Source organism: Theropithecus gelada, chromosome 7a (assembly GCF_003255815.1).
Source record: "Theropithecus gelada isolate Dixy chromosome 7a, Tgel_1.0, whole genome shotgun sequence".
Classification (NCBI taxonomy): Eukaryota; Metazoa; Chordata; class Mammalia; order Primates; family Cercopithecidae; genus Theropithecus; species Theropithecus gelada.
In genome coordinates, this window is record NC_037674.1 from 17749897 (window position 1) to 17769443 (window position 19547).

The 19547-nt window shown below is 44.0% G+C and overlaps 1 protein-coding gene across 3 annotated transcripts in view; it reads left to right on the forward strand.

The window, feature by feature from the left end:
• The first annotated feature begins 4102 nt into the window (after positions 1-4102).
• Positions 4103-19547, forward strand: part of CAPN3 (calpain 3) — a 58164-nt gene continuing 42719 nt past the window's right edge. For 2 of the 3 annotated variants that reach the window (XM_025389694.1, XM_025389693.1), the window contains exon 1: positions 4234-4847. In XM_025389694.1, coding sequence (XP_025245479.1) covers positions 4539-4847 — 309 coding nt within the window. In that variant the 5' untranslated portion in view covers positions 4234-4538. Of the gene's footprint in view, positions 4848-19547 lie in introns of all 3 variants that reach the window. The other variant, XM_025389695.1, reaches the window with a different exon arrangement.

The following is a 19547-nucleotide window of genomic DNA, read 5'->3' on the forward strand; positions in this document are numbered from 1 at the left end:
TTTCCATCTCATTTACTTTTCTGATACAAGATTCTTCCCAAAGGCAGTCAGCATTGTACATTTGTATAAGTTGAGATTTGAGCTCTGCACCATATGTAAGCTCACAGAGACCTGCACAGATTCTTTGCTCCTATTTCTGTAAGTTTTGCAGTTGAGAAGAAAAGAGCAACCTTATATTAGCTGAAGCCACGGTTCCTATCTTCAAATTTCCCTTGCCAACCTAAACTAAAACTTAGCCAGAAGACTGGGTGCTCCTCCCTAATATAAATGATAGTTTTTAATATCATTTAAAGTTGAATCAGAACTCTCTTTAGGTCAACATTTATTGCACATCTGTTCTTCCATTTAAAATATTGTTGGAGGAATGGAACAGTAACTAGTAGATAAGTTAATGAGGAGCTGCTCTGTTTTGACCGAAATCTATATTGAAACATTTGGCTAGAGACAAGTGGAGAGAAAGATAACCTGGGTGTTTTTAATGGTTTTCTGCGCTTATTGCTTCTCACACTTTACCTGCCTCCCATTTCTGAATTTGTGTACCAGAGAGCAATATGGGGCTGAGTTGGCCTACAGGTAATAAGTTACTGTTTTGTGGCTAATTCTTAATATAGTTTCATAGGAAACTGGATTTTATATAAGAAGTTTTATTCATTTCAACAGGGTTCCTAAAAAAGCTCTAAAATGAATTCATAGTGTGTCTTTCCTTCAAGATATAAATGTCAAGGAATGAGTTGACAAATCAGTTTAAAAACAGAAACTACCCAACAGAAAAATGTAAGTATAATCTTTCAGGATTATATAAAATCAATATTAAAAATATTTTATAATATTTTTATATAAATATATAAACATTTTATATATGGAGCCTGGTGACAGAGACTCCATCTAAAAAAAAAAAAAGAGATAATCTCTAAAATGTTGTATGTTTTCTGATACTTAACTGTCAAAATACAGCAGATATCTCAAGTTTCCTCAGATGTAAAATGGAATTAGTGAAACTTGCAGAGTGTTTCTACAAATTTGAAATATTTTATGTGTACAGAAAGGGAAAAATAGTAACATTACCAGGGAGAAACTCGGTAAACATTACTTTAGGCAAGTGATCAAAGTTGACATCACCTGTAATAAAACCTATCAATATCGTGTACCCCCAAATATGGTTTGAGGAGGTGGCCATGTCACATCTGTGACAGTCTTCCCCCAAATCCATAACCTTAGTCTAATCATGTGAAAAATATCAGAGAAACCCAAACTTAGGGTCATTCTACAAAAACCTGACAAATACTCTTCAAAAGTGTCAAGATCATGAGAGACAAAGACTGTGGAATGATCAGAGACTGGAGGACACTAAAGAGTTCTATCTTTGCAACTCTTTTGTAAGTCTAAAATTATCTTAAAATAAAAAGTTTTTTAAAGGTCTCTGTGAAGTGGCTGGCTCCCAGTAGGCACTTAATGAATGAGAGGTATTATAATGATAAGCAAAAACATTGCTTCCAATAGTGTTAGAAATCAAAGAAATGCTTCTTGGTGGAAAAGACAGAGCCATTAGTTGGCAATGCTGTGCAACAGAAACCATTCCAGCCACAGATATTACATGACCGTGAGTGAAATATGTTATAAAAACTGGTTCTTTATCCTTAAAGGGGCTTCTGGGAATTGAAATGTGCAGCTGTTTATGTGTTCATTATCTGCCCTTTGTTCATGGGCTCGAGTTGGATTTCTCCCTAATAGCATTGGTTTCCACAGCTGTGCCATTGAATAAACCTTGAGTTTGGACCTATTCATCTGAGAGAATGTTGTATCCACAACAACTGACAGAGCAAAATGATTGGCATCTTGCCCTTTCTGTGTTTGACATGCCCACCCGGCTCTGACAAGAGGCTTGCTGCTGTCACACGCTTCTGTTAGTTCCTCACAGATGGTGCTGGCTGAGACAGCTGAGGAAAGAAAGCCCAGTGGGTATATGGCCCAGGATAGCTCCTTCGCCTGGAGCAGATCAGCAGAGAAACTTTGATTGCACTGGCAAAGCCAGAAGTGTAAGACATTTCTCTTTGCATAGGAAAATTTCATTCACCAGATACATAACACGTATTTATTAAGGGCCTTCAATATATCTAAACCTGAGAGAGAAATGGGAACCCACTTCCCAGCTCCACGGTCTTACGGGCAAACGAGAAGTTAAATAAGCAAAAACAATAAAGTGTGGGTCAGTGCTGTGAATTTCAGGATGGGATAGCATGCTAGCCTGGGACCCAAACGTACAACAGTAGGGTAAGGAAACCCCACCTTTGCTGTCTGTGCCATTGGTGACTTTGAGGGTGGAAGTCAGTCTTTTTAGTGCAGGCAGATAGGCCAGCTGCTGACTGGAGATGCTGCGTACCACATCAGCCTGGGCAGACTATACCTATTCCTGTGCTGTCCACATAGCAGATATTCAGTTAATGCCCACTGAGTGAATGCTGATTTGCATCAGTGAGTGAATGTTATCATTCAACCTGATCTAACTCCAAAGTAATATTAAATTCAGGTCTTCTCTAAAAACACCATTTATTGAGTGCTTAACAAAATCCTGGCACTGTGTTAAATGTATTACATAAATTATTTAATTGTTATAAAAACCTAATAACAGAATGACTATAATTGTACCTATTTTATAGGTGAGAAATCTGAGACAGAAAGGAAGAAATAACTCACCTAAAGTTACACAGGCACAGCCAGTAAAGGGCCAACCTAGACTTTGAACCGAGGTGGTCAGCCACCAGAGACCGCTGTCCTCTATTCTGCCTCTCCAAGACTAGTAAAGAGCCCTGGAGGAACAGAGGGCTAGGCTGATGGTTCCTGCAAGCCCAGACATAAGAGTTCTTCAATGCCGCAATCCCAGGGATCAGGAGGCTGATAGTACTCCCTATTTTACCTGTCACTTCCCACCTTCTTCCATAGCCTCTAATCTTCGATTATTGAGACTAGTCGCATAGGAACAGGCATGACTACAGCCTAGGACATGCCTCCACTCTGCCATACTTGAAATGTGGTCATCTCCTTACAGCCCAGGGAGCAGCTGTTGTGGGTAGAAGACAAGGTGGACGCCAGGCAGGCACTTCCCTTCCGCAGAGCCACTTATGCTCTCATCTAAGAGCCCTGAAACCAGGTGTGACATCCCAGGGCTTGACAGGCAGTCTGGTTCAGTATCCAATTCCAGCTTCTGTCTCAGATGCCTAATGTGGTATGGCTGAATGAGTCAACATGTAACCTATACAGTAAGTCCTCACTTAACATCGTTGATAGGTTCTTGTAAACTGTGACTTTAACCAAAACAAGCTTACTAGAACCTATTGATGACATTGGGGATTTACTGTGCTCAGGTGCACTTTTTTTTTTTAAGATGGAGTCTCATTCTGTCACCCAGGCTGGAGTACATGGCGCAATCTGGGTTCACTCCAACCTCTGCCTCCTGGGTTCAAGCGATTCTTCTGTCTCAGCCTCCCAAGTAGCTGGGATTACAGGCACCCACCACCATGCCTGTCTTATTTATGTGTTTTCACTGGTTTCACTATTGTTGGCCAGGCTGATCTCGAACTCCTGACCTCATGTGATCCACCCGCCTCAGCATCCCAAAGTGCTGAGATTACAGATGTGAGCCCCCGCGCCTGGCAGGTACACTTTTTATAGCAGATTCAGTCCCAGTGTTTATTTTGGGGATGGGAAGAGACAAGAGGTGGCAAGGTCAAGTCTGCAGGTACAGGCAGGGGTTTTCTCAACCAAGGACTCTGCTGAGTAGCAATTTCCATGCAGACATTTCCAATAAACGCTGACCCAAGAACATTCTAGAAAAGATGCCAAATCTAACATTGAATAATGTTCTGATATCCTAAAATTGTAGGACTAAAAATCATGTTCTCTAAAATTCACAGAATATTTTCCTAGAATTCAGTACCTCTCGTTCACCCTAACTAGCTTTTTTGCAATACTGTTTTCCATTCATTTGGTGGCCAGTAGTTGGGTGGTCTGTATAACTGCCTACTCAATAACATGTCAGCAGTTCTCAGCTTCTTTCCAGTGTTCACCTTACTCAGATACTCCCTTTTCATTTTCTGACAACACCAGCACTTCATGGCAACAGAGATGTCCCTAGCCAGGTTCTCCTCTCTCTTGCTCTCATACTCACAGTGTTTCTTCACATCTATTTTTAGTTTTTCTGGCTCAAGCATCTTCAGGCCACTGAAACACAACCCTCACTCTCTTTCTCTCTCCCTCTGGCATGCATGCTGCTGGTAGGAGACCCCAGGTCAACATTGCTTCAGAAATCCTTTAGCACTCATTTCTCAGGAGAACTTATGGCTTCAGAATCACAGCTCGGTTTTTAAGATGGACATAACCTGTACGACCTTCTGATGGGCTTTCAACTTCGAACTGGATGTGGACACTTTTCTCTCAGATGACAGAATTACTCTAACTTCCCCTTTGCAGTTGCTTCCTTTCCTTGAAGGTAGCTGTATCTTGTTTTCTTTAAAAAGCTTTTTCTTCCAAAGCCACTTGCCATGCCGACCGTCATTAGCGCATCTGTGGCTCCAAGGACAGCGGCTGAGCCAAGGTCCCCAGGGCCAGTTCCTCACCCGGCTCAGAGCAAGGCCACCGAGGCTGGGGGTGGAAACGCAAGTGGCATCTATTCAGCCATCATCAGCCGCAATTTTCCTATTATCGGAGTGAAAGAGAAGACATTCGAGCAGCTTCACAAGAAATGTCTAGAAAAGAAAGTTCTTTATGTGGACCCTGAGTTCCCACCGGATGAGACCTCTCTCTTTTATAGCCAGAAGTTCCCCATCCAGTTCATCTGGAAGAGACCTCCGGTGAGTAACTTCCTGCTTACTTGCTGGGTTTTCCCCCCACGGAGGAGTCCTCCCACTCAGCACCTCCGGCAGCTCAGCTGTGCACATGGGCAATGGGGGAAGGATCCTGGCAGCAATTCTGCTGGGCTGTGTCCTTAAGTGTGAAGCAGGGAGGAGAGGAACAGGTCTCAGATATTTCACCAAATCTCAGCAAAATCCAGAGGGAGAGCGGGGGAGGTGGGGCTGATTCTCATGCTCTGACTCTTTCTCTCTGAAAAAAAAAAAATCTTGCTTTTTATAAAAGTGGTTGGAACTCAGTTTAATTCATCCTGTAAAAATATTCCTTTCTCAGAACAAATTCCAGACAGCCCAGATCTACCCTTTCATTTTAAATACCTTTCATCTTTGTAAGATCACTTTAGTTTCTCTGGCTAAAATCATGATGTTATTCTTCTTTAATTTACCAGTGGCCATATCTTTCTGAAACATAGCAACCCTAGAAAGAAGAGAGTCATAGGCAAGGAATATTTTTTCATGCATAAAATGTTGGGGTTAGAGAGAGAGACCTAGCAATCGTTTTTGTCCACCTACCTCACCTCATAAGCGAGGAGTCAAGGCACACCAGAGCGAAATATATCCAGTGGGCACATGACAGAGCCTGGATTAAAACTTTCTCTTTTAGGAAACTCTCCCAGCCTCTGGGTTTCATTTATAGTGATCACCAGGAGGGAAATCACATTCCCCTGGCTCGCCTCTCTGATCATCCCTCTAGTGTGACTTTTGTTCTTAATTCAAGAAATATTTATTGAGCATCTACTAGTGCCAGCACTGGACAAGCAACTGGGGGGACAGCAGTGAGTAAGAAAAACCAAAATCCAAGCTGTCTCAGAACCTAGGGTCCTGAAGGGAAGATGGGCGTTGAACAAGAGTGACGTTGTCAGGAGACGATGTTCTGGGTGCCACGGGATCATGTGGCAAGGAGAGCTAACCTGGTCCAGGGAGAGAAACCCTTCCTGAGGAAACGATGGCAACCTGAGACCTGATACTATTCATTAGTCATGTTTTTCTTTAACCTAAGATGGGCCAGGCGTGGTGGCTCACGCCTGTAATCCCAGCATTTTGGGAGGCCCAGGCTGGAGGATTGCTTAAGCCCAAGAGTTTGAGACCAGCCTGGGCAACAGGGCAAAAATCTATCTCTTTTGTACTAAAAATTCAGAAAATTATCCAGGCACGGTGGCACATGCCTGTGGTCCTACCTACTTGGAGGCTGAGGTGGGAAGATCACTTAAACTCACCAAGTCCGAGGCAGCAGTGAGCTGAGATCACGCCACTGCACTCCAGGCTGGGTGACAGGACTGAGACCCAGTCTCAAACAACAACAACAACAACAAACCTGAGGTGGAATACTCCACAACCCCGTGTATTGCATAGGTGCTCTTCTCGGTTCTATGGTAAGGCCCATAACTGTCCTGCAGGCCTTCAGTTTAGAAGATAACACTGCTCTGCTATCAGAGTAGTTGGACACGTCATAACCCCCTGCTGAAATATCTTCAGTGACATCCCTCTCTCGGCTGCCTTCAGGACAAATCCCCCACTGCCTTCAGGACAAATCCCCCACTGCCTTCAGGACAAATCCAAACTCCTTAGCCAAGCCATAGGCCCTTCTCAGCTGGTCCCTGCCTACCTATCCAGGCCCATCTCCATCCTCTTTTCCCAGATCCTGACACACCAGCAGTGCTTGGACATTTAGCTGCTCTGTGGTTCCAAGTCTTCTCACACCGGAGGCCTTTGCTCATGCTGTCTGTCTGCCTGGCATGCCCTTTTTGTTCCTGTCTGAAACTCTGCTCAGGTGTCACTTCCTTCAATCTTTCTCATGACTGTTTTCCTCTCACTGAGAGCAGAGACTCTTTCTGTTCATCTTTGAGGCCCGCTCACCAAGTTCAGGCCAGTCCCATAGTGGGTACTCAGCTGATGCTGGTGAATGAAAACCCATGCCCGAGGGCCTTGACCGGTGAGACAGGATAGTCCTGCATTCCCAGGCAGGGAGTTCTTAAAAACCCTTTCTTGGGCCAGACATGGTGGCTTATGCCTGTAATCCCAGCACTTTGGGAGGCAGAGGTGGGAGCATCACTTGAACTCAGGAGTTGGAGACCAGCCTGGGCAACATAGTGAGACCCTATCTCTATAAAAAAAGTTTAAAAAAATAAAAGCCCTTTCTCAGAATGGGTAAAATTAAAACCTACAAATACTATTTTCAGTGAAATCATTGGTGAACTTGAGTCACAAGCTAGACTTACAAATTAATAAAAATGCTTTAAGGGCCTGTTATGCTCTAGGTACTAGATTGGGCAGTGTCCATATTTGAAATGAGGGGTGCAGAAGACCTGTCTGTTCTAAATTGTGCCCCCAGCACCACCATCACCAACAACAGAGATCCTGGATCTTCGACTGTTTGAGTCACTAAAGGACCAGATAGCAAAGGCCACTCTTCAATAAAATGCCCACATGTTCCCCTGGGGTTAAGATCACAGGAACACTGCCCATTGGGTTCACTAATATAAATAAGAAATATAAAATTAGAGATGGTCAGAGTTGAAATGATTCTTGGAGAGGTGGTCCAGTGTCCTTGCTTTATAGGTGAAGTGATTAAGGCCCAGAAAGGGCAAATGACTTATCTACAGCCACACAAGTTGACTTGAAACTGAAAAACTGAAATGACTCCAGAACTTTCTGACTGTGAAGCACTTCTTGGAGACATCAGTTTTCCGTTAACTTCTTCAGATGTAGTGACCTTTGCCAGCCCTGAGCAGTCTGAAAAGACTGTGTCCTATCAGGAAAAGCACCACACAGGTGAGTAAAGGCCTTCCTGCTTTTACTAAGGCATAGAACCTTTGGAAACCAATCTGAATTTTTTTCAACCGTCAAGTATTATTTATTATAATTACAGTGATAATTATGATGATAATGATAAAGGGAGAATTATTCCTGGCCAACTATAATTCTAGTTAAAATAGCATGCTAAACTTTCAGCCTTTCCCTCTTAAAAGAAAACAGGCGGCCGGGCGCGGTGGCTCAAGCCTGTAATCCCAGCACTTTGGGAGGCCGAGACGGGTGGATCACCAGGTCAGGAGTTTGAGACCAGCCTGGCTAACACGGTGAAACCCCGTCTCTACTAAAAAAATACAAAAAACTAGCCGGGCGAGGTGGCAGGCGCCTGTAGTCCCAGCTACTCGGGAGGCTGAGGCAGGAGAATGGCGTGAACCCGGGAGGCGGAGCTTGCAGTGAGCTGAGATCTGGCCACTACACTCCAGCCTGGGCGACAGAGCGAGACTCCGTCTCAAAAAAAAAAAAAAAAAAAAAAAAAAACAGGCTCTGGCCAACTGTTCCCAGCACAGCTGTAATCTCTTCTCTCACTTACCAGTGCTACTGTCACATACATCTGTGTGAAGAGACCACCAAACAGACTTTGTGTGAGCAACAAGGCTGTTTATTTCACCTGGGTGCAGGCGGGCTGAGTCCAAAAAAGGAGTCAGCAAAGGGTGGTGAGATTATCATTAGTTCTTATAGGTTTGGGATAGATGTACAAAGTACATTCTCAAGGGCGGGGAGAATATTACAAAGTACCTTCTTAAGGGTGGAGGAGAATATTACAAAGTACCTTCTTAAGGGTCGAGGGAGAATATATCCTATTAGTTAGGGTGGGGCAGGAACAAATCACAATGGTGGAATGTCATCAGTTAAGGCTATTTGCACTTCTTTTGTGGATCTTCAGTTGCTTCAGGCCATCTGGATGTATATGTGCAGGTCACAGGGGATATGATGGCTTATCTTGGGCTCAGAGGCCTGACAGCTACCTCACAGCCTTTCTTCCTCTACTCGGGAGCATCATGCATTGAGTTTCCAGGGCAAACAATCTGATTCCTCTAGCCTTTCCTTATATGATCTATTTCTAGGATCAGAAAGCATACAAATTATTCAATACTTCCTAACTGTTAAGGCAAGTTTTCTTGATGATAGATCCCAGGGCAGAATATAATGGCCTCTAGAACAGGGCTTCTGGGATGCTGGTGCCCAATACACTAGGGATAGGTTGGGGGTGGGAGGGCAGGTCATGTTTCATTCCATGGGGTGGAAGGTTCAATTGCACCACACTCCTGGCCTCTCTTCTTCTCATGGTGGGTTTGTAAAGAGAACTTGAGCTGTAAAGCCCAGTTCTTGGCTTCCGTCTTTCTCTGGGAAGCAAGCTGCCTGCAAGAAGCATGACTTCTGCTTTCTGCCCTCCTTGCAGCAAGTTTTCTGGAGGCAAGACCCCATGGGGAGTCATGCAGGAGTCCCTGGGCCACCTGGTAATATATAGTTAATAGTAAAGATAATCGCTAGTCTTGAGTGAGAACTCACCACATGCCAGTAACTAAGTGCTTTCCATATGTTAATTTAATCTTCACAACAATCCTGTAAGGAAGTACCATTATTGTCCCGCTTTACAAAGGAGGGAACTGAGTCTCAGAGGGATTCTCCAGATCTCCCAGTTAGTGAAGGTTGGAGCTGGGATTTAAACCCACACAATCTGGCTCTAGAGCCCCCAATCTATCTAATTCTGAGATTTAGCTGTCAATACCCATTTTTATTAAACAATAAATGTAGGATTTTGGATTCCCACCTGCCCTGCACTTTTGTAGCATTCCTTTATTGGTTCAAAACTCAGGCATGGAAATGAGATGTCATTTATTGGGCCTCCTCAAGACACAACAGGCATTGAGTGACACCCCAGGGGTAGCCCCTAAAAGCAGCAGCCTCTGTAAGTTGGAGATGGAATGGCACAGTGGCTAAGAGCCCAGGCTCTGAGGTCAGATAACCTATGTTCAAGTCTTGGCCTGCTACCTAACACTTAGGTAATCTTGGTCACATACCCTAATTTTGCCACAGGTTCTCTATGTGAAAAATGGAGAGCAACCATAATAGAAGAACCCATCTCATAATTGAGGATTAAATGAGTTAATGCAGGCTAAAGGCTTACGACCAGCACGTGGGCGAGTGCTCAGTAAACATAGACTACTCTTATTACTGCCTACAAGCAGCTGTGCAGTCTCTTAAAAGTGGCAACATCATAAACATTTTTCCAGCTTAATTTGTGCCTGTGACCAGTAAAGATATTAACCACAGTGATGTATTTGAGTACTTCATGCCTGGTCTAAATGCATCCATCCATCTCAGCATGAGCATGTGTGTGTGAATGCTCCCCTCATGGGCAGGGGACTCCTTGTCCTTTAGGGCAATTCCAGTTGTCTACATCAAATATCAAATGTACGTTTGGTTGTGAAAATCTGAGTGTATCATAGAGCCAGGAAGGCGACGACAAAAGAGGGTCACTCTTGGCTGGGAACTTGGCCACTTGCTCAATGATTAGCTTTGAAGCCCCACCGAGACCAACATGGTGAGCAAGGGCTTCCTTTTTCCCATGCTTGCACCTCAGTCATGCCAGGTGGAGAGTTCTTAAACTACTTCTCTCTGATCTCCTGCAATCCCCAAATCAGGGGCAACCTAGATCCCTGCTTATTTTGGAGGGATGAGAAGTGAAGGGCCAGTTGCAGGACCTTGTGATGAAAAGGTATCTGGTCCCCTCCTCACCCTTGGTAACGTGGGATCCCAGAATTGCTCCACAGTGCCCTGCCCTGCACCATCAGCTCAGCTGGCCAGGGCCTCCAGCAGTGGACCCTGACAACAGTGAGGTTCCTGGGCTTCCCCCTGTCTCTGGTGCTAGGTGGAGTCACCTTTCTGTAAATTCCATGTTATTCCAGACCCACCCTAACCTAGAGCTTGGAGAAGGAAGGGCCCACCCTATTTAGGAGCTAGATTAACCCAGACTTCAGGTTAAACTTGAAACAACCCAGACTTCAGGTTAAACAGACCATCAGCATGGTCTCAGTGTTTCTTGGCTCTGCTAGGAGAGGTTATTTCTGGTTGGGTCTCCAGTTCACAGCCCTGAATTGGAGTCAAAATTGCATCATTGATATACAGCCACCTCCAGCTTAACCTCCAGCTCTTTCCCTAGGAAATCCCGTTCTCCCTCCACCGTCCTCCAAGCTCCTGGGGCTGATAGCTGGGCCCTGCAGTTTCTCATCGCAACCTTCTGCTTAACTCTTCTATTAGCTGTTGGGAGTTGGGGGAGCTCGTCACCTTCCCACTTAACTCAAGATCTAGTGCCTTCTCATTTGCTGGTGGTGGCTGGAGCTCCAGCTATGGGTTGCCTAACCCACCTCTTTCCCTCAACTCCTGTCCTCACCTCTCTATCATTACAGGGCCCCACCCATTACCAGCTCAGAGCTGGGTCTCCACTTCACTCATATTTCTCTACTGTTTGCCTTTCTTCTTGCAAGGTATTACTATCATACCCATATCCAGCCATGCTTTGCCCAGTAGTCCAACCTCCCCCTTAGCCCTGCTCTTCCTCACTCCTGGGGCCAGTAGTTCCCTCCGCCAACACCTGGACCTGTAGAAGCCTCTTTCCCAGACAGACAGCAGCAGCCCCTTAATCCTTTGAACAGATGACTTTATTCCTTGTATTCTGGTACACAAAAATCTCTTGTATTAGGCTCATTTTAAGGATAGAGTTTAAGTAAGTTTCCCAAGCTATAATTCATCATGAACCTTATTTTCCCATGTCTAGAAGATTCTCAATACTAGTACTTTCTTGATCTTATCAGAGGGTGTCCATGGAAGGTCATGACCATCACCCAGCTGGGTGCAGTAGAAGGAAGCTTTCTAATGTAAGTTGCATCACAGTTTCAGAGATGTGAGATAAATTCAGAAATGTGAGGGAAATTGTGAAATGTAAAATGTGAGGGAGAAAAGCATTCAGAATGGAAAAAATAAGACAAAGAGTCCCTTCCCATCTAACTCACAGCCCTGCCATCCCCAACCTATTCCTTTTCCCAGGCTCTTTCTTTCTTCCATGCTGTCTGTCAACATGGACCCAGCCACACTGGCTGGTTTTTGCTGCTTTCTATATGACCTGGTCTCTTGTCACTTCCCAGCGTCCTCGGCATCCAGGCAGAACCAACTTCTTCCTTGTGCCAGGGCTGTTACACCAGGAGAAAAAAAAAGTATGATATTCTTCAGGGTAGATCTTCTTACTACTATGGAATTATTGTTGAGTCTTTAAATTTATTTCTTGAAGTGTGCTCACTTTCTGAACCCTTAACATGGCAGAAACATCTTCTTTCTTCTCAAGGAAAACCTGTAAGAAAAAAATTAGAAAGATTATTGTAATTACAGAATTACAATAATCTCTGGGGTGGGGGAAGGAGAATTAAATATGATTGTTTTCTAGGAAGAAAACAAAGAAAAACACCTGCCCGTTTACTTACGAGAAGGAGGGGCTCATGACGAACCCCCACCCGGTGTTCTTCCTCTCCACAACCCGACCCTCACAGAATTCTTTTTTTTTTTTTTTTTTTTTTTTTGGAGACAGAATCTTGCTCTGTTGCCCAGGCTAGAGTGCAGTGGCTCCACCTCGGCTCACTGCAACCTCTGCCTCCTGGGTTCAAGCAATCCTCCCACCTTAGCCTCCCTAGTAACTGGGACTACAGACATGTGCCACCATGCCTGGCTAATTTTCGTATTTTCAGTAGAGACGGGGTTTCACATATTGATCAGGCTGGTCTCGAACTCCTGACTCCAAGTGATCCACCTGCCTCAGCCTCCCAAAGTGCCAGGATTATAGGCATGAGGCACTTCGCCCGGCCTCCCTCACAGAATTCTTTCCGAGTGCTTGTGAAACTTCTGAGGCAAGTGACTTGGTAGAGGGTGGAGGTTCCTATTTTGGTTTACACAAGCAGGGGTGAGCCAACATTCAGAAGTCAGAGTGTGGAAAGCACAAGAGTGTGTGGAGAGAGAAGCACACAGAAGGGAGCTGCTAGGAACTGGCTGAACTGTGGTGGGAATGAGAGACTCTGCCCTCTCAGAGGCTATGGAGTGGTGTCAAGACTAATTCACAAGGAAGCCTGGTGCCTCAGGAAGCATTCTGCTGGAGAGGAGCTGACACGTACTTTTCCATTTTCATTCAACCTTCAAATTTAAACAATCACCATCAGAACTTTCAGAAGTGTATTATATACTCCAGAACACCAGGAATATAGTATAAAAACTGCTATTTTTAAAATACCCCAGAGATCATAGGACCAAAAAATGGGAACTACTTTCAGCCTTTCCAGATGGATGGCTTTCTTTCCTGATACAAAGGTTTTAAAGGGGAAAGGATGGCTCCATCTCCTTCAGTAACCTACAGCTTGTAACTTTCACAGTCTGAACATTCATCCTTATTTCTAACTAGAACATTTCCAGATACAAATGTAGTATATTTTCTCTGGTTGTGACCCAAAAGACAGTGAAATAGAGTCAGCTGATTTTCCCTGTATGGGAAATCCTCCCGATTCTTTTTTTTTTTTTTTTTTATAGAGATAAGGGTCTCGCTATGTTGTCCACACTGGACTTGAACTCCTGGGTTTAAGTGATCCTCCTGCCTCAGACTCTGAGTAGCTGGGGCTACAGGCATATCCTGTTCTTGAATCATGTCATCCCTCTTTTAGTTACTTCAGATCAGTCACAAAATTGTTCCAACTTTACGCCATAGGCATGGCTTTTCCAACATGGAGGACGTCAGTGCTATAAACCTTACACAGCCAATCCTTGTTATTCGCAGATGCCATATTTGCAAATTCACCTACTCGCTAAAGTTTGTCTCCCCAAAATTAGTACTTGAGGTGTTTTTGCAGTCATTTGTGAGCATACACAGAACTGTGAAAAATCTGAGTCACCCCACATGCATGTTCTCAGCTCAGGTCAAACAAGGCAACACTCTGTCTTCTTGTTTCAGCTTTCATACTGTAGAGAGTGTCCTTTTCATGATGTCTTTAGTGCCATGTTTTTCTCGTTTCTGTGCTTTTTATTGGTGACCTCCAAGCATAGTGCTGAAATGCTGTCTAGCATTCTAGGAGGCTGTGGTTTGCCTCATGGAGGTAATGCATGTGTCAGATAAGCTTTGTTCACACACAAGTTATAGTCAGTTGGCTGTGAGTTCAATGTTATTGAATCATCAATCAAACAATAATTTAATGAATCAATATTAAATAAGGTGTCTTTAAGCAGAAACATACATAAAATCAGGCTCTGTATTGATTGGTTGATGAAAATGTGACCAGAGACTCACAGGACCCTAACTCTGTATGTCCCCTAGGAGCAATGGTTCAGTATTTACTAATACAGTAATCTCAGCAACATTACAAAACATAACTACCAAGAATAATGAGTATTGACTGTACTTTTTTCTCTGTATTCTTAAATATTACAGCTTGAAACAATACTCTATTAAGAATGTGGGCCAAGCATGGTGGCTCACGCCTGCAGTTCCAGCACTTTGGGAGGCCAAGGTGGGTGGATCACTTGAGCCCAGGAGTTCAAGACCAGCCTGGGCAACATGGCGAAACCCTGTCTCTACTAAAAATACAAAAATTAGCCAGGTATGGTGGTTTCTGCCTATAGTCCTAGCTGTAAGAGTTAAAAAGAAAGAGGAAAGAAACATGAAAAATGGCTCAACAAAGACAGGTTTATTTTGGAGAATAAACCTGAGAGGGGCTTCTGGCCGATTTTGGTCAGGAGTACTCTCTCTTACAGACTAAGTGTATTTAAGGGTTCAGGGTGAGAGAGTCTATCACAGGCTTGAAATGTTTCTGTGTGGAGGAGAAGTTCATTGTGGGTTTGGAATGTCTCTGGTCGGAGGAGAGGTTATCTTGGGACTGGCATGTCTCTGGTCAGGGAGGGGGTTTATCGTAGGATTGGAATGTTTCTGGTTGGAGATGTCATTTGTGGTTTATGGTCATGCTGACATTAGCCATTAGGCCGATGCCCTTCGGGTTGGATTTAGGCAGTGTTTGATCAAGGTGCACTTTAAAATGGTGGTGCTTGTCCAAGATGATGCTCCTGTTCTGTCACTAGCTACTTGGGAGACTGAGGTGGGAGGATCACTTGAGCTAGGGAGGTTGAGGCTGCAGTGAGCCAAAATTGTGCACTGCATTCCAGCCTGAGTGACAGAATGAGACCCTGTCTCAAAAAGAAGAAGAAGAAAAAAAGAAGAATGTGATCAGTATGAAGTATCACAGCGTGTTTTAATCCATTGCAGTCATTCTTCTTTTTCATGTTCAAATTGTCCCATCTTTGGACAGTAGGAGCCTGTGTATGTTGCCTGTATCATTTCACATTACTCCATTAATCTTTTATCCTTGCCTTATTTTCTGGCCATAACAAAAGGTGCCACGCCCATCTTGTACATTTCTTGCCCCACACCTAGAATGAATCATTTCTTCAAGAAACCTGGTTCCTTTGGTCTGAAATGGAGTGAAAGAAAGGGCATAAGATTGAGAGGACAGATGGCAACTTCCTAGGACCCAGCACTTGGCCATCGCATCAGCACTTTGTTTCATTTTTCTTTTTTTCTTTTCTTTTTTTTTTTTTGAGACAGTAGCTGGGACTACAGGTGCCTGGCATCATGCGTGGCTAATTTTTGTATTTTTAGTGGAGACAGGGTTTCACCATGTTAGCCAGGCTGGTCTCGAACTCCTGACCTCAGATGATCCACCCGCCTCAGTCTCCCAAGGTGCTGGGATTACAGGCATGAGCCACCACGCCCAACCTCGCATCAGCACCTTCAAGTTGGAAGCTTTCTGTCCATACCAGACAGTCTCTTGCTCTAATGACCTCTTCCATGTGCCCCACTGCCTCTAAAATTAATACTGACTCCTGTGTATCTTCTCAGCCAGGAGTCACTTGACCAGTGTTACTCAGTTCTAAAAAGAAGAAATCCTCGGTTGGCACAAAATAAAAGTTACTCCATGCCAGCGTGAGAAGAGAGGGAGGGGGATGAACTACAGAAAAACCTAGGCTGTGGCAAGAAGGTCTCTGCTGCTAGGCCTAGGACCCAGTTGTTTCTTCTCCCAGGAAAATTATTTATCTTTCCAATGAAGCTGGCTCAACGAGTGGTCTGCTTGTGATCTGCTTTAAGAGTGTTACCTTTTTTCAGACAGTTGACAGAGAAGTGAGATCACTGTCCTAGCCACAGAGAGGAAGAACTGGGGACATTGTGCAGAGTGGATAAGACAGCTAGAGTTAGAACCAAACAGACCCGGTCTGAACACTGACTCAGCCACTAGTAAGTCACATAAGTAAATCACGTTTTTTAAGTTTTGCTTTTCTCTTCTGTAATGAGGATAAGGATATTCCCATCATAGGGCTGATTTGAGTGGCATTCAGCAAGTTCTAGTAGGTGTGCAAAGTAAGGTAGCAATTACTATTAGCATAGGCAGCAAAGGGCAGGAGCATAACACAGTGATGAGGAGCACAGGCTGTGATGTCGGGCAAACTTCATTCAAATCCGAGCTCCACCAATTAACGATGTGACCTCGGGCAAATTATTGACCATTCCAAGGTCTCAGTTTCTGCATCTGTGACTAGAAAATGAAAATTCCTACTTTCATAGAGTTATTGTAAGGATTAAATGAGATTCTATACATAACATGCTTAATACAATGAGTCAATAAATAATGGTGATAGTAACTGAAAGGCAAAATGAGGTACCCAGTTGAGAGCCAGCCTTCTGTCTACTCAGCAGAGAATCATGATAATGTCATTATGGGGGTAGCGGGGATAGGGAAGGTGCATATGTTTCAGTGAAAATGACAGTTCTATAAGTAACTTTTAGGAGCATCTTCTATTATATTCCACAAGACAGCAGCTCCTCCTGGGGGTCATGATGGGGACAGAGCTGTAGACATCATGGTGAACAAATTAAAGTGACTCAGCAGTTTAATGCTTACAGTGAGAGGGGCTGGGACAGAAATGGCCAAGAAATACAAGAAAAGATGCATTTTCCCAATTATAAATAAGGCAAAACATCTTTTTTGTACACTTGTCTTTTTCTTGATCTGTATTTCACTGTACATGAAACACCTGCTAATGTCTTTTGCTCATTTTTCTACTGAGTTGTCTTTTTCAATTTGAATCGCAGGCATTCTTTATATATCCTGGATACTAATCCTTTCTTGGTTAGATGTATTACAGATATCTTACCCCACCTTGTGACTTGCCTCTTCACTCTCTTAAGAATACTTTTCTTAGGCTGGGCGCAATGGCTCATGCCTGTAATCCCAGCACTTTGGAAGGCTGAGGTAGGCAGATCACCTGAGGTCAGGAGTTCAAGCCCAGCCTGGCCAACATGCCAAAACCTCATCTCTACTAAAAATACAAAAATTAGCTGGACATAGTGGCAGGGGCCTGTAATCCCAGCTACTCAGGAGGCTGTGGCAGGAGAATCGCTTGAACCCAGGAGACGGAGGTTGCAGTGAGCCAAAATCCTGCCACTGCACTCCAGCCTGGGTGACAGAGCAAGACTCCATCTTAAAAAAATTTAAAATTTTTTTAAAAATTAAAAAAATGATTTTCTCAATGACATCTTGAACATCTTTTTTTTTTTTTTTTTTTTGAGATGGAGTTTCATTCTTGTTGCCCAGGCTGGAGTACAATAGTGCAATCTCGGCTCACTGCAAACATCACCTTCCAGATTCAAGCAGTTCTCCTGCCTCAGCCTCCCAAGTAGCTGGGATTACAGCCATGCACTATCATGCCTGGCTACTTTTGTATTTTTAGTAAAGACGGGGTTTCACCATGTTGGTCAGGCTAGTCTCAAACTCCTGACCTCAGGTGACCCCCTACTCCTCGGCCTCCCAAAGTGCTGGGATTACGGGCATGAGCCACCGCGCCCAGCCTGCCTTGAACATCTTTTGTCAAATTTATTCCTAGGCATCTTTTAACAAAAATGGTTAAATAAAAGTCATTTTTGTTAGTGGCATCTTTCTTAAAATTGTACTCAGTTGCTCAGGTATAAACATGCATTTGACTCTTATATGCAATATATTTGCTAAACTAATAGTAATTCTAGTAATTTTTTTCTTTTTTTTCTTTTTTGAGATGGAGTCTTGCTGTGTCACCCAGGCTGGAGTGCTCACTGTAACCTCCACCTCCCAGGTTCAAGTTATTCTCCTGCCTCAACCTCCTAAGTAGCTGGGATTACAGGTGCCCGGCACCACACCCGGCTAATTTTTGTTTTTTTAGTAGAGATAGGGTTTCACCATGTTGTCCAGGCTGGTCTTGAACTCCTGACCTCAAGTGATCTGCCCACCTCGGCCTCCTAAAGTGCTGGGATTAAAGGCATGAGCCATCACTCCCAGCTGTAATTCTAGTAATTTGATTGTAGATCTGTAGATTCTATATTGTTATGTAGATAGATAATTTAGAAATAATGACAGGGCTGCCAAGTACCTTTTGCAGTAGCCTCATTCTTGTTCTATAGCACTGGCTAACCCTTCAGCATAATGTTAAAGGTAAAGAAAATAACAGGAATCCTTCTCTGGTTCCCAATGTTAAAGAGAATTTTTTTTTTTTTTTTTTTTTTTTTTTTGAGACGGAGTCTTGCTCTGTTGCCCAGGCTGGAGTGCAGTGGCCAGATCTCAGCTCACTGCAAGCTCCTCCTCCTGGGTTTACACCATTCTCCTGCCTCAGCCTCCCAAGTAGCTGGGAATACAGGCGCCCGCCACCTCGCCCGGCTAGTTTTTTTGTATTTTTTAGTAGAGACAGGGTTTCACCGTGTTAGCCAGGATGGTCTCTATCTCCTGACCTTGTGATGCACCCGCCTCGGCCTCCCAAAGTGCTGGGATTACAGGCTTGAGCCACCGCACCCGGCCGAGAATATTCTTAATTTTTCACTGTTGAATAGATTCATAGATACCATTTATCATTAAGAAAGTCCCCCACTAGGCCGGGTGCGGTGGCTCAAGCCTGTAATCCCAGCACTTTGGGAGGCCGAGATGGGCGGATCACGAGGTCAGGAGATCGAGACCATCCTGGCTAACACGGTGAAACCCCGTCTCTACTAAGAAATACAAAAAATAGCCGGGCGAGGTGGCAGCGCCTGTAGTCCCAGCTACTCGGGAGGCTGAGGCCGGAGAATGGCGTGAACCCGGGAGGCGGAGCTTGCAGTGAGCTGAGATCCGGCCACTGCACTCCAGCCTGGGTGACAGTGCAAGACTCCGTCTCAAAAAAAAAAAAAAAGAAAGTCCCCCACTAGTCTTGCTGTGCCTTAAAAGATTTTTTGAAATCATAAATGGTTGTTGAACTTTATAAAATACTGTTCCCCATCTGTTGAGAAAATCAGGTAATTATCCTCCTTTAAAAAGTTAATATGCAAAATTACATTAATTGAGTTTTCTAATGTTGACACCTGGCATTCTTAGAAAAGCACGTTTAGACCATATTAGCATTCTTACATATCACTGAATTTTGGTTTGCTAATCTTTTATTTAGGTTTTTTACTGTCTGCTCATATATAGATCATAGCTTTATGAGATTGGCTTATTATTTATCTTTCTTGTGCTGTCCAATTTTGATAATATAAAATGAATTCAGAGGCCGGTCATGGTAGCTCACGCTTGTAATCCCAGCACTTTGGGGGGCTGAGGTGGGCAGTTCACTTGAGGTCAGGAGTTCGAGACCAGCCTGCCCAACATGGCAAAACCTGTCTCTACCAAAAATACAAAAATTAGCCAGACATGATGGTGCATGCCTGTAATCCCAGCTACTTAGGAGGCTGACGCACGAGAAACGCTTGAACCCAGC